The sequence below is a fragment of the Aspergillus tubingensis genome (assembly GCF_013340325.1).
Source record: "Aspergillus tubingensis WU-2223L DNA, scaffold_5, whole genome shotgun sequence".
NCBI classification, from domain to species: Eukaryota; Fungi; Ascomycota; class Eurotiomycetes; order Eurotiales; family Aspergillaceae; genus Aspergillus; species Aspergillus tubingensis.
In genome coordinates this window covers 519696-532838 of record NW_023336279.1, presented here as the reverse complement: position 1 = coordinate 532838, position 13143 = coordinate 519696, and the positions used below count along the sequence as shown (strand labels likewise).

At 46.9% G+C, this 13143-nt stretch overlaps 5 protein-coding genes and 1 non-coding gene across 6 annotated transcripts; 3 read left to right on the top strand and 3 right to left on the bottom strand.

The window, feature by feature from the left end:
• Nucleotides 1–626: 626 nt before the first annotated feature.
• Nucleotides 627–1382, bottom strand: AtWU_03500 (RNase H domain protein; the record flags this gene model as incomplete). Its single annotated transcript, XM_035498612.1, has 1 exon — nucleotides 627–1382. The coding sequence occupies one exon, from the start codon at nucleotides 1380–1382 to the stop codon at nucleotides 627–629; it is 756 nt and encodes a 251-aa protein (XP_035354505.1).
• Nucleotides 1383–3620: 2238 nt separating this feature from the next.
• On the top strand, nucleotides 3621–4432 carry AtWU_03499 (eukaryotic aspartyl protease family protein; the record flags this gene model as incomplete). The annotated part of the gene is made up of 2 exons (XM_035498611.1): nucleotides 3621–4081; nucleotides 4153–4432. 2 exons carry the CDS (start codon nucleotides 3621–3623, stop codon nucleotides 4430–4432), a joined length of 741 nt encoding a protein of 246 aa, XP_035354504.1.
• Nucleotides 4433–4940: 508 nt separating this feature from the next.
• On the top strand, nucleotides 4941–5867 carry AtWU_03498 (ankyrin repeats (3 copies) family protein; the record flags this gene model as incomplete). The annotated part of the gene is made up of 1 exon (XM_035498610.1): nucleotides 4941–5867. The coding sequence occupies one exon, from the start codon at nucleotides 4941–4943 to the stop codon at nucleotides 5865–5867; it is 927 nt and encodes a 308-aa protein (XP_035354503.1).
• Nucleotides 5868–6330: 463 nt separating this feature from the next.
• Nucleotides 6331–6403, top strand: AtWU_t78. Its single transcript has one exon. It is a non-coding gene; the product is annotated as a tRNA-Lys (tRNA).
• A 550-nt stretch (nucleotides 6404–6953) lies between these two features.
• On the bottom strand, nucleotides 6954–9108 carry AtWU_03497 (glycoside hydrolase family 15 protein; the record flags this gene model as incomplete). The annotated part of the gene is made up of 3 exons (XM_035498609.1): nucleotides 6954–7178; nucleotides 7237–7301; nucleotides 7356–9108. The coding sequence occupies 3 exons, from the start codon at nucleotides 9106–9108 to the stop codon at nucleotides 6954–6956; spliced, it is 2043 nt and encodes a 680-aa protein (XP_035354502.1).
• A 1926-nt stretch (nucleotides 9109–11034) lies between these two features.
• On the bottom strand, nucleotides 11035–13122 carry AtWU_03496 (C6 zinc finger domain-containing protein; the record flags this gene model as incomplete). The annotated part of the gene is made up of 3 exons (XM_035498608.1): nucleotides 11035–12588; nucleotides 12646–12673; nucleotides 12728–13122. 3 exons carry the CDS (start codon nucleotides 13120–13122, stop codon nucleotides 11035–11037), a joined length of 1977 nt encoding a protein of 658 aa, XP_035354501.1.
• Nucleotides 13123–13143: the final 21 nt, after the last annotated feature.

Below are 13143 nucleotides of genomic sequence, written 5' to 3'. Positions count from 1 at the left end.
CCCCTGCGGCAGCACATTAAAGCTGTGCTGGAGTATGCCGTTGCTCTCCGGAAATGACACGTTGGTGATCGACCAGATGAAGCTACTGTTCAGCAGTTTGGTGCGTTTTGCGAGGCCAAGTTGGAGGTTGTCTTGTTCCGCGAGGTGGTGAATCTCCCAGCCAACAGGTCCAGCTTGAGTGTGTAGCTAGTTGCACGCTAGCGTCTTTTTTCGTATAGCCACAAACGCTTGATTTCGTAAGTCACGTGAACCGAGCGCTCTGGATCTAAGTCGCTATTTTTAGTACATGATCATGAGGATTAATATGATGATACTAATCTCTGGGATAGTAGTAATGACGCTTGAATACGATGGAAGCTTCCAATTGAATTGTGGTGCTGTTACTACATGCACAAAGGTCAGTCTGCCTATGCTTCCAGTACGAGAGGGGATATTTGTTGCCACTAGGCCCGCACTGTACGCTCAAAGTTAGGACCCTATATATAGTTTGAAAAAAGCTTTAGATACAATCTTTAGTTCCAGCAACAACAGCCGTACCATATACCCGAACAGTCTTATATGGCCTTCCATGCAAACAAGAGACTAGATAATTGAAAACCCTCCACCCATGGTAAGCACATTTCATCTTAGACCATGTATCCGGAAACATCGCCAAACGCTCTTGCTGGGGTCTCCAACGCGGCCTGTTCAGCAAGGCGAGCCGCCTCGGTATTCCATTCTTTCGGAATTTGCCAGAACTGGATGTCCATGCCATGATCATACCACCGCTCCAACTCACCCAGCAGACACTCCCACAGGTCCCGATTACTGACAGGATTCCCTGTTCTTGTCTTCCAGCCCCTCTGGATCCATCCCTGGACCCAACATGTTGCTCCCTCCACCACATACTCGGAATCAGTCGCGATCACCAGTTTGTTGAACCCTTCTCCAGTCCAGCAGCGGAACCGGAGGGCTGCAATTACGGCCCGCAATTCAGCTCGCTCGCTCGTGTGGGGATGCCTTCGGCCGCTGGGTCCTTTGATCTCGAGAGGGATCTTGAAGTGATTGAGTTTGCCTTCAGGAAGGTCCACGGGAGACCGGTAAACAACACCACAGCCCCCTCTGGGCTCGCCACAGCCTCCTCTGGGGACAGCTCCGCCGTTCTCCACACAGGTGCCATTGGTGTAGATGAGAAGCTCGCGGGGGTTGTTTTGTCGAATGAAGCGATGGACCTGCGGCACACAGTCGACTTTGATGCCAGGTGGGAAAAGGGATTGTGGTGTATCGTTAGGATAGGGAGGGTTGAACTTGGTAGGAAGGACACGTCCTGTACCGACTCTGCGATCATTGTCGTAGCCGCCAGCGGCCATGATTGGGTTAATGACTACCATGAGGGTACCCATTTTCGACAGAAAACTGTCACGGGAGGTGTTTTTGATATGGGAGTCGATTTTGTTGGGGAAAGAGAGGGACCTGGGGGCGGGTGAAAGGAAACTAGATGCTGTGATAGGATGTGAAGACTGATCAACTGCTGTCGAACCGAAAGACGTCAGGCAGGTGATGAAAAGTTTATATAAACTCTGGACGAGAGCAAAAGCAATGTGCCAGGAGTATACGAGGGGCTGGGGAGGTAGAGTTGGTCTAGATGAGCATGCTGACAAGCTGGTAATCACCTGACCTGTCACAGCAAACGAGTGAGTGAAACCTTCCGAATGCCGTGCTGCAGATGTCCCGGAAACATGGATTTACTGCTTCCCATGCAGGGTCGTAACGTATTAATGGGCTACTCTTCTACTATTGCCATCATGACCATCATCATTATCATCCCAATTGTCATCAGTGTCATCCGGGAAATCGCCTAGACCAGTCTGTATCTCCCAATTTTCATCAAGATCTTCACATTTGTTCGCGGTTCTGGTGATTTTCGCCACATCATTCTTTGCCATAACTGCGAGTCGATTCTTTCTTGTCGCTTAGCCCGATGATCAGTCAAGCTGATGAATCTCAAACCCAATATTGCATCCGCTACGATACACTCCAACTGGAGTAAGCCAGATATTATGTGCCATGTCTTCAGTGACCATACAGCCGTGCCTTTACGGCATTTATGGCCTGTTCATAGAGTAAGATACGTGGCCATCATTGGATTGTCATTTAGTTCTTTCCTGCAGATTACCATTTCTCAAAGAAGCAAACCGTGCAAGGATTGCACTATTGGACGCCAATGGCTCGTATTTAAAGCAATGAGGTCTTGAGTCACCTATACGTCTTGGCTATATCCCACGGGCTGAATTTTACCTACTGTTATATACAGTTTATTTTACTAGCTTTAGCCACATTTATTACTAGCCAAGAGCTGCAATAAACCGGAAATTATGTAATCTGCAGGGGCAAGAATTTATGTTATGTGTACTATATAATTGTGCATCAGTCCCAGCTTTCCTAGGTTGATCATGAGCCCCACATACTATCTATCCTATAGCGTGATTGGATATGCCAATGTCACCCGCAGGCTTAGAGCCATCAACCTGCAAGACTGTGCATTAGCGCCATTATGCTGGCCTGTGCAGAGAGTGGGTACATAAACCCCTGATAGCTAACAGTTTCATTGGTTACTTGGGCAAGGCCCACATATTTAAAGCGACTCGTTCAGGCCGTGCATGAAGAATGGCTCTAAAAGGTACACTAAGGCAGCTCCGTGCAGATGGCAGCTGTCAAATGTAGGCCCATGCATATGAATCGCTCTAAGATATGGCACTAATGCACGGCCCCAGGATGGCTCTAAAAGTGAAGCTAATGGGGTGTCGTGCATATAGCAGACAATAAGTGTAATACTAATACTATCAAATCTCGCTAAGTTTAGTATTTCTGCAGGTCCATGCATCTATATTGAGAGGAATTCCCATGCTATACATAAGCTGTTGAGGCAACCACCCATGTAGGCTTGGTCACGTCGTTAGCGCTCAGGCCGCCACACAAAGCACTATTTCGCGCTTGCTCCGCTGCGCGCTCTATGTATTCGAAACAGTCACTCTTTTGCTGCATCCTCTTTGCTTGCTTGCTTTCGCTGTATAGGGCATGCCTTGATATAGCCCTTTGTGAAGCATGGGCTAGCAAGATGTATGTCACGTGACCCACTGGTTACTCCAGACCATGGAAGTTGGCGGCTACAATTTAAGGCAATAATACCCTACACTCATGGTCCGCGGTAGATCTTCTTCGCACTATCTCATCCTGTATCCGCATCTGTACAGTGAGCTTCGAAAGTTTCCTGAAAGCTGAATGATTGCCTACTTAGATGCTTGGGTATAAATCAGCCCGGAATGACGAGCATAGATGACATTGATATTAACTTAAGACTAATGAATCAGTAGCATCATCATAGCATAGTAGATAATGCTACTCCAGAGTGAATATTCTCGTCTTGATCATCGATATCCAAAGAAGTAGCAGGTAATGACGTTCTGTAATGACCTTGCTTGAGCGTCATAGTGAATGATGCCGGGTGGTGACTCATGTTGACTTCTACTACCTCACAACGAAAATTTCAAACGTCTCAACTCACACCAAACCGTCCGCCCCGAGAGCCCAACTATTTTGCTATTCTTCACTCAAGTATCTATCCAGACGAAAGCGCAGAAATGTGGGACTTTAGTTTCAGAGGACGAGTCTTTGATATCGAAGGGAGGAAGCTCAAGGTCGTGGAGCAACTCACTGAGTTCTTGGATATCGAGCATGGCCAACGCCGGGTTCTAACAAGGGTTATAAACCTGGAAAACAAACTAGAGTCTCATCTCAAAATCCGCTACCAACTGGACCCAGAGGATTTTGAGTTTGACAATCCCGCAGAGGCTGAGGAGTTGGCTGAGGAACATTACTGCCACGAAGTCCAAATCACAGACTTACTGGGTGAGCGTGGACTAGGGCCAAAGTATTATTGTCACGAAACTCAGTCTCAGGAAGATTGGATGCCATTCCCGAATGGCTATATCGACTTTTTGGTCATGCAGATACCTCCAGGCGAAAATGTCGAAGATATCCAAGATGAGCTTACCGATCAGCAGCTTGACAGTATTCGAACCCAGCTCGCACATACCTTGGAGTGAGTCATCTTTGTCTGCCCTATAACAATAGAAATACGTATATTTACTAACACTACTGGGCTCATCGCAGGTTCATGCGCACGAAAGGCTATGTGCTGGTCCAGCAACATGCCGGGTATCTTAATTACGAGGCTCAGACAGATAAGCTTTATCTGGTTGACCTCGATGGCCTCAGATTCAGCGACCCAAATAGTAGCACATCGTTCCCAATAGATGAGGAGAGCCCATATGTGGAGGCGTTTAACATTTGGCGCGCACCGTACAGTAAGCCTGAGCAAGACCCGAAGCCAGGAGTGCCGCCACCCGACCAACCGACTAAGAAGGAAAATCAGCGCCCAACAAGAGCATAGGATGGCGTTGGATCTGACTGGCACATCTACCAAATCCTAATGTACTTTTCTTTGAGGACCGAATACTGCTTCTTATTGGCTGTGTTTTTTAGCAGGTTTAACATATTGACTGCTTCTCATACTCAATTAAATCTGTAATAGCCTCCACTTATATCCCGTGTTTAGCTCTCAGTAACAGTCAATTTTGACAATCAGAAGGAATATGGGGGATTCCTGCGAACCAGGGAAAGTCTCGATTAAATGCGCTATTTTCTGTTTCGCTTGGTTTTCGTTTGTTTTTCGCTTATCCTTAAACAGTATTTACTAAGCTTTCATTCAGCTTCCATGTGGCAATGAATATAATTTCAGGTGAATATGCTCAAACTAGATATAAAAGACACAGAAACGTATATTCTTCTACACTTTTACGTACTTTTACCTGCATTTCACATAAGCGTAATATCTGAGAAATTATCGCTCTCCATCACCTTCTGACTTGCTCCAAATCGATAGGGGCTATTCTACCATCATGCCTCAGCTACGTAGCGCTAATACTATGTCCTCTTTGAGGCTTCCACACGATCGTCGCCAGAAGCTCTGGTCTCGTATTCCAGACTTAATCACTGACGCTGGGTTCAGGACCCTAAAGCCTGGAACGTCTAAGTTCACACTGAGCCCTACCCGGGTGCGCAGCTGGCCAGACTTTGCTAAAGAAGTCAAGGCTCTCGTAGAGCCCTACTGCGGTAAATACGAGGCCTTCAATTCTATTGTAGCTAAGGAGTTTTTCGCCGTGGCCAATGAACTGGGAGTACAGGGTCGCTTCGTCAATAATGTACTGCACCCTGTTGGGGAGGTAACGGAGCTGATGAAATTCGGAGTCTGTTTCGGAGACGCGCAATATGGTGTGAATAGACGCCAAGATCCTGTGAAGAAAGGGCAGAAGCGAAAGCGCGGCCTACAGAAGATCAAGAAGGCAAAGTCGAAACTCATACCCGATATAGTAATGGCGGATCGCAAGACACATACTATCAGAGTAGTGGGCGAGGTTAAGACATTCTGGACATTCGCACCGAAGAAACGCCAGACGTGGCACAATTTCCTGTCCGCTAAGCTAGGCATGTGGTCATATATCTTTCCAGGAAAGATATCAAAAGCTGACTGTACTGTTAACGATATAGGTCAGGTAGCACGCTATATGGACGACCACTACTGCCGCTATGGCTTTTTTACAACGTATGAATATACGTGGTTTGTCAAGCGTCAGGATGATACCCACTTCCTCATGTCTCCACCTATAAGCGCAACGGCGCAATCGTCTACGTACGGCGTTTCTCTTCGCGAATGTCTCTTCGCCACGGCAATTAGAGCTGCGGATGACAAAGAAAGCGACTACGGTGTCCGATGTGGACCGCAGTTGGTAGGCTATGGCTCACTAAAGATCTGTAGCGTTTGCTAATATAGTTAATCAGACAGTTCGTCGATACACACCTTATTTGATCGGACGGTACTCGCGCAGGGTAAGAAAGAGGCGACAGTAAACCGCATTGCTTAGGGTAGCTTGGTAATGCAGCATGGATTGATTGAAAGATATTCTTATACAATTTAAGTTGATGCAGCGTGACGAACATGGGAGGTCAGGTCTACGTTGGTAATTGGTTATATCAGGGTCAAGCTCTAGAAATAGTGTCTATGCAGGCCCATGCATACAGAATCGCTCTAAAATATAGCACTAATGCACAGCCGCAAGATGGCTCTAAAAGTATCACTAATGCACTATCTCACATATGTAATGGCTCTAAGATATGCCACTAATGCATCTGTCTGTAAGGGGTCAAGCACGTGATGCAGATCAGGTTGGAAGACTGATCAATAATCTTCCTTACTAGTAGCATTCTTCCTTTGGGTCTTTCACCGAAGTAGCCCGGCTAGCTCAATCGGTAGAGCGTGAGACTCTTAATCTCAAGGCTGCGGGTTCGAGCCCCGCGTTGGGCTTTCTTTTTTGCTTTTTTTTCACTTCTGCTTGAGGTTTTATTTCGGATCCTCTATCCCTTTTTTTTTTTGTTTTTTTTTTTGGTCCTATCTCGTTCAACATTTATTTGCCTCTGGGTTTCTCCTATTTGATGGTCAGGCGGTGTAGTGCCAGGTAACGCGACTACTTTCAAACAGGTGATGAGCCGTTTCTGTGATCCAGTAAAATATAAACTAAATGGGAATCATGCAATTACAACATCGGCTTTATACATGCTCCCCATCAGTAGGGGTATGTAAAACAAGAATATTGATCATCACAGAAGGATAGAGATATTTTAGTATAGTACAACCTAGACATTCTTTGTAGCAATTTGTGTCTACCTCAAGTAGACGAAGCGTTCTTGCAGGTATTATGAATTTGTTTGCCGGATTGAAAGGGAACTCTATGCGAAGTTGCTTCAATTTCATATGTAATTTATGAGATAATGAACGCCAGAAACCTTGCACATCTCTCTACGATGATTTTGATTATTTATTGTTCTTTTCGAGCTTTCTTCATGATCGGGTAGAATCATCGTTCGCCCCCTCCGCCGAGATTCATCGCTGCACTCACACACGCAAGGTGACTAAAAGCCTGCGGCATGTTGCCGATCTGCTCGCCTGACGTCGCAACCTCCTCTGAGAACATACCCAGATGATTTGCAAAAGATAGAATGCTATCGAACTGCGATGTGGCTGTCTTGCGCAGTTGTTGGAAAAACGGGTCGTGAGGAAGATATGCTTTGGACTTGGCGGCCTGACCATTATTGTTAGGTGACGAGATGGAACGACTAGGAGGCGAGTTCAGTACTTACACGCATCATAGCCTCAACGAGCCAGAATGTGACCATTAGGAAAGCGCCTTCGTTGCCTCCAACGCCTGGAATGATTGTTAGAAGTCCTTCGTAGTTAAAGGAGATGGGGGATAGCTTACCATCGTCGACCTTCCCAGTATCATACCGCGATACCATATTAGCCACACTCAACCCCCCTTTCGCGGGAACATCCGTGATCTTCTGTATGGTGCTCAGTAACCGAGGATCATTCGGCGCTACGAAGAACACCAACGGCGCAATAAGCACAGCAGCATCCATAGCATCTTGATTTTCGTAACTCATGCAGAAAAATCCCTTCTCTGCGTTATATCCCTTGGTCATGATCTCATCGTATAGTGCATCACGTTCGTGCATCCATCGTGCCCGGTCCGGACACGGTAGATTGGATCTCTTCTCCGCCAGCCGCACACCACGATCCAGAGCTACCCAAAGCATGATTTTTGAGTAGACAAAGTTCTGCGGTGGCCCGCGTACTTCCCAGATAGACTGGTCAGGCTGATGACGGATCTGGATGACGAAATCGATCATGCGACGGATAGCTCGCCACTGGTCGTATGAGATGTCGGCTGCGTGTTTGTTGTAGAGGTAAATACTGTCCATAAGTTCTCCGTAAATGTCGAGCTGGATATGAGTCGCTGCACCGTTGCCGATACGCACCGGTCGGCTTCCCCGGTACCCTTCCAGATGGTCGAGTTCCATCTCGGGAATCTCGCGCTCGCCATGAATGGTGATCATGATGGGCAGGAAGGGCTCCCCTGGCTTTGGATTCTTATCCATGGGTGGGAAGATACGCTCGAAGATGAAGTTGATGTATGATTCGGCTTCTTCGGGATAGCCGTTCTTCAAGAATACATAGACGGTGAATGCTGCATCACGCACCCAGGAGTACCGATAGTCCCAATTACGACTCCCGCCTATATGCTCAGGTAGTGAGAAGGTAGGAGCTGCCACAATTGCTCCGGTTGGCTTGTAGGTCAGAAGCTTCAGAACAAGTAGACTGCGCTCCACTTGCTCGCGGTAGTGGCCTCGGAAGGTGCACTTGCTGGTCCAGTCTGACCAGAAATCGCCTGTTGTTCGCTCAATTTGCTGCAGATATGGGGCCAGGTCCTGGGCATTGCACGTTATGGACTCTTGATCGTGAAGAAGCATAGTGATTGACTGCCCTTCTTTCAAGGTAACCTTCCCAATTAGACCGGGGCCTAGGTGGCCGGGTCGATCAGACAGTTCAAATTCAATGTTAAGATCGGAGTCATCCTCGGAAATGTCACCCTTGTCTCCCAAAACGCTGACAACCAGATTTTGACTCTCTGACTGGAAGTGGTAAACTTGGATACCGTCGTCGGAAGCCGAAGACTGTTGGGCTATATGTGAATCGCGGGCATAATTGAATGCCGGGAAGACCTCAATTTCTATCTCCATTTCACCACGGACGCACTCTGCTTTCCGCACCATCCCTGAACGACATGCCTCTTGTTGCGCAGAGCCTTTATTCTGGTAGCATCGACACCACTGAGGAAGTCCTTTCTCGACCACATGCGGCTTGGGTTTTGCGATCGGAAAGTAATCCAAGATATTCATCACACCCTCTTCATGGATCCAACGGGTCTCTAGCATATTGGTATATGGGCGATAGCGCTGCTTACTGAGAGGATTCTTCAATCTGCGATCCGGAGTAATCGAAAAATGACCTCCCTTCTCCTTGTCTAAAATGCGGCAGAAGATGGAAGGGGAATCGAACACGGGCCAGCACATGGAGTCGACGCTGCCATTCTTGCTGACCAGTGCACAAGTGTGCATGTCCCCAACCAGGCCATAGTCTTCAAGCCCGCAGTATTCGTTTGCTGGATCCATGGTGCAATGGGTGATGTGAGTTGGAGGAACAGAGTTGGTCTGTCAGACGTGCTGATCTCTTTATATTCATATGACGTCACAGCTGAATATCCGGTGACACCCGGCGTATTTGACCAATTGCATCTGCATTCACCATTGTATTACTTTCATTGTTTCAATCGCAGTCTAAAAATACTACCCGGAATAGGGTAATGCTCTGAAATTTTATGACAATTTTATTTATTGGTAGCAGTGTACAATATTGACATAAAAAAGTGCAATCGGTCTAGGGATTACATGGTGGAAAAGTATGAGTCTTCGTGTATCACGTCTTTTCCCTTTCTTTCACTCATGTTTTCCACTTTGACACTTTCGTTGAATAGAGATTTTTCTAGTCTCTTTCTTTTTTCTTGCGCTGCTTTTCTTGTGCCCCTCTCCCAAGTTCTAAATAGATGGTGTGTTCCTGATTGGCGTTATTGATGCGAGCGCTGGCGTAGAGCTCACTTAACAACACTTGAGTTCATCTATAGACATCGTACCCATAAAAGGCGGTCTCTCTGGTACATCGCTACCAATAATCATCCTTGTGCATAAATGCCCAGGCAGTAGCAGGCATCCTGGACAATATACTAATCAATACTACGAGTAATGTCAGGCCAATGCGAGACTGATCATCGGTCTGTGAAAATATATGAAAGGGCTTAGTCATGCTCCTAAAAGATTGAAAGTTCAGTAGTTATTGTATACATATCAGGGGCACAAAACCATATAAAAAGAGAATGATGATGAAGAAGTCAGTTGTCCTACTACTATCCCACATCTCCAAAGTACGACTATAACATTACATAACAGAAAGAGTGTAAAATATGTTCAAAATGAGCTTCACTATTGGATAGTGTGCCATGTTGGCTTAGTAACGAGTATCATTTTTGTATTGTAAGCAGAAAGTGCGGGGTATATTACGACGGCATCCCAAATAGGAGATTCTTGGGCGAGACTGAGATAATTGCCTAATTGGACAATTACTACAATGCCAGGGCTTTTGAAGGAGCATAGGTAATCGAGGGAAACCCCAGAAATTCTTATTCTTTGGACGAATAGTCCAACGCAAAGAATTTGCTCATCTAGGCTAATTATCCATACAGACAAAACAATGACTAACGGTCGCTTTACCCTGAAGTAAAATACAATGACTTCATCCACAGCCATGTTAAATACAGCGAGCAGATTGCACTCGATGATTGTTTTGGCATACGTCCAAGTTTGTCTGTAGCACAGGATGCCAGGTACAAGCGGAAGTGGGTGGAAGTTGACCAGCAGCAGACGAAAGCTGCCAAGCGGGCTAGAATAATCAAACTTCTCCCTCTGAATATGACAGAGATTTCGTCAGCATAAATTCTGCTCTTGATTATGTTCATCGTGAGGAGAATTGAGTTGGGTGACATGTTCCCATTGCTGAGTTACACTGTGCCGTCCAAATTTCGGATTACGACGAAGATCGGACGATAAATGTCCGAAAGCCTAGAATACTACAGTAAGAAATTTGGCTATTGTCAGTCCTTGCTTATGGCTAGCGAGACGTTGATGGAAACAATTTTGTGTTTCATGCTTGCTTCAATTGGTAGAGCTGTTTTTTTGCACCGAAACTGCAGGTTGGTGGTGTGTTAATCGGTAGAATTCTGATTTCGCCAAAGCCAAATGTATCTCTTGGTGGACTTTATTTCAGAATAATTATACTAAAATCCCTAGACGTACCTATCAAGAATTCACAATAGCATTTCGTCGTAGTTGTTCTGCAGGCTAGCTTATGTAGGTTACAAAGGTGTACATTCGACGCATCGACGGAAATATAGACCCGGCAATGGGTTTATTAGGTCGTTGACGTTGATTTATTTGCTTTCATTATGTTCATTCGTTGATTTGTTTCACTGTTTCGCATAGTCGTGCTCACAACTGAAGGAAATCTCCCCAAGACAGCCAACTGGTATCCTCTTCGTCCTGTAACTCAAAACCCCTAGGGTTATGTAAATCCAAGCTGGAAGTCAAATCACTCAGACCATTGTTACGCTTCTTATCCAAGAGTCGTTGGATATATCGAGGTGTGGTGACGGATTCTAGACCTCCCTGACTTCTAGCCAGCTCATAACTGCGAGATTCCCAGGCATCCAAAACCAAGTCAGTGAACGAAACAAAGAAAGGGTTACTGTCATCGATAAGCTCAGGATGTTCGCCGAAGAGGTCCTCTACCAGCTGCCAAGCAAGTGCGACGCGGTCCCCTGAGCGTCGTTGCCGCAGCTCAAGGAGGAGGTGGATATAAGCATCCATGTAGGTATCTGTCGTGAAGTGCGTGAACAAGTAATAGGGAAACTTGCTGCGTATTCTGATATCCATCATGGATTGTACCCAGGTCAGGGCTGAGTCAAACAGAATGTCACGTTCGTCACGTGTAATATAGATCTCGTTGCCAGCTGCGCCGAACCGTCGGCGAGGATGATGAATTTTGAACCTGAACCGCGCGATTGAGAGATTCGCAATGGCTTGAGTTAGGCTATGAAGGGGGATGTGTGGATCAGAATTACGAGTATTTCTCCAACAGTATATGTCGTTGAGCTCGTCAACTGCCTTGCTCTCCAGTTCGATTATCTCCTTAGACTTGACCGAGCCCTGCATCACACTTTCGATGAGCTGAGAAGCTGTCGGAGAGCGTCGACGCCAGTTGGAAACATCCATTTTCAATAAGACACAGATCATTTCTGTGGGACCGTTGTGTTCCAGAGGAGGCTCAGTCATGTCCGGGTGCAGATCCGCGTCGTTGACGTTAAGTGGGAGGCGGACATCGCCTATCTCGGAAGAGGGTGGTGGCTTCATTCCTGGTGTAGAGCTAATGCGACATCGAGCTTCGAGGCCGCGGAGCTGCCACCATAAACGAATGCGCATTTCTTTCTCAAAGAAAGTTATGTTGGGGTCAGATGTGTCTTGATGTAGGCCCATCTTCTCGGCTAGTCGAAGGGCGGCGCCGGACAGGGTGGTTGTTAAATCACATCTTGGGTTAGAGAAAAGGAACAATACCAGTGCCTGTAGAACTTCGAGGTCGCTGGTTGTGAGAAAGTCTGCTGCAATGAGAGCACGCAGAGTTGCGGTTCGGTATTGTCTCAAGAGAACGGCCTTTTGCAGGCCAAAATACGTCTCACATTCGCCGGGTGAGCTAGAGGTGATTGAAATGGTATAGATAGCAAATAAGATAGCGGTCAGTGGCTTGGATGCGCAGTATGAATTGCAGCTAGTATCCAAGACACGCTGCTGCAGGGTAGGCACATGGACGATCTTTGTCATCGGGTGAACTCTTTCTACGAAGATCTGCCACAACCGGTAAATGTGCTTTGGCTCGGGATGGTAGTCATGGATGCTTTGCGTATCAGCGATGGCCTCTCTAAGGGAAGGAGTAGGATACAGGGCGGGGTCATCCTTGTGTCTGAGGCTCTGGATAGAGGGATACTTGAGCTGTTTACAAAGTGCTATTAGTATTATCCGATTATGGTAGTAGCTGGAAACACGAACCTCTGGCCTGAGATCCGACCACAAACATCTGTCACCATTAGTAACATATCGCAGACAGCCTGTTGTTTGCCGGAAATCTTACCGTTCTCTTTCTGCGGTCGTGTCATCCGTAAGCAGTGATGATACTTGGACACTAGCTTCATTGATATTCTCAGCGCGTGAGCCCGCTAAATGACTCTCCTTCGGTTGAGACTTCTGGCTTGGAGGGATCCAGGTGTGGGTGTGTGAGGAGAAATCGATATTGTGACTCCGCATGAGTTCTTCGTAGCAGGCTAGTCGTGCGAGAAGCTCTTCATCAGCAGCCCTCTTTCGCGGTCGAGGTGAAGCAGGGGCTTCGTATATACACTGAGCATGCGCCTTGAGGCAGTTAGAGCAGGGCTCGCCCTTGTCGCATTTCACCTTGCGACGAGCGCAGAGAGAACAGGCGAGCTTCGGTCGAGTTGGGCCAAAAGGCCCAGCTGGAGGGGTAGACGACATCCACTAGATACAGACTGGGGC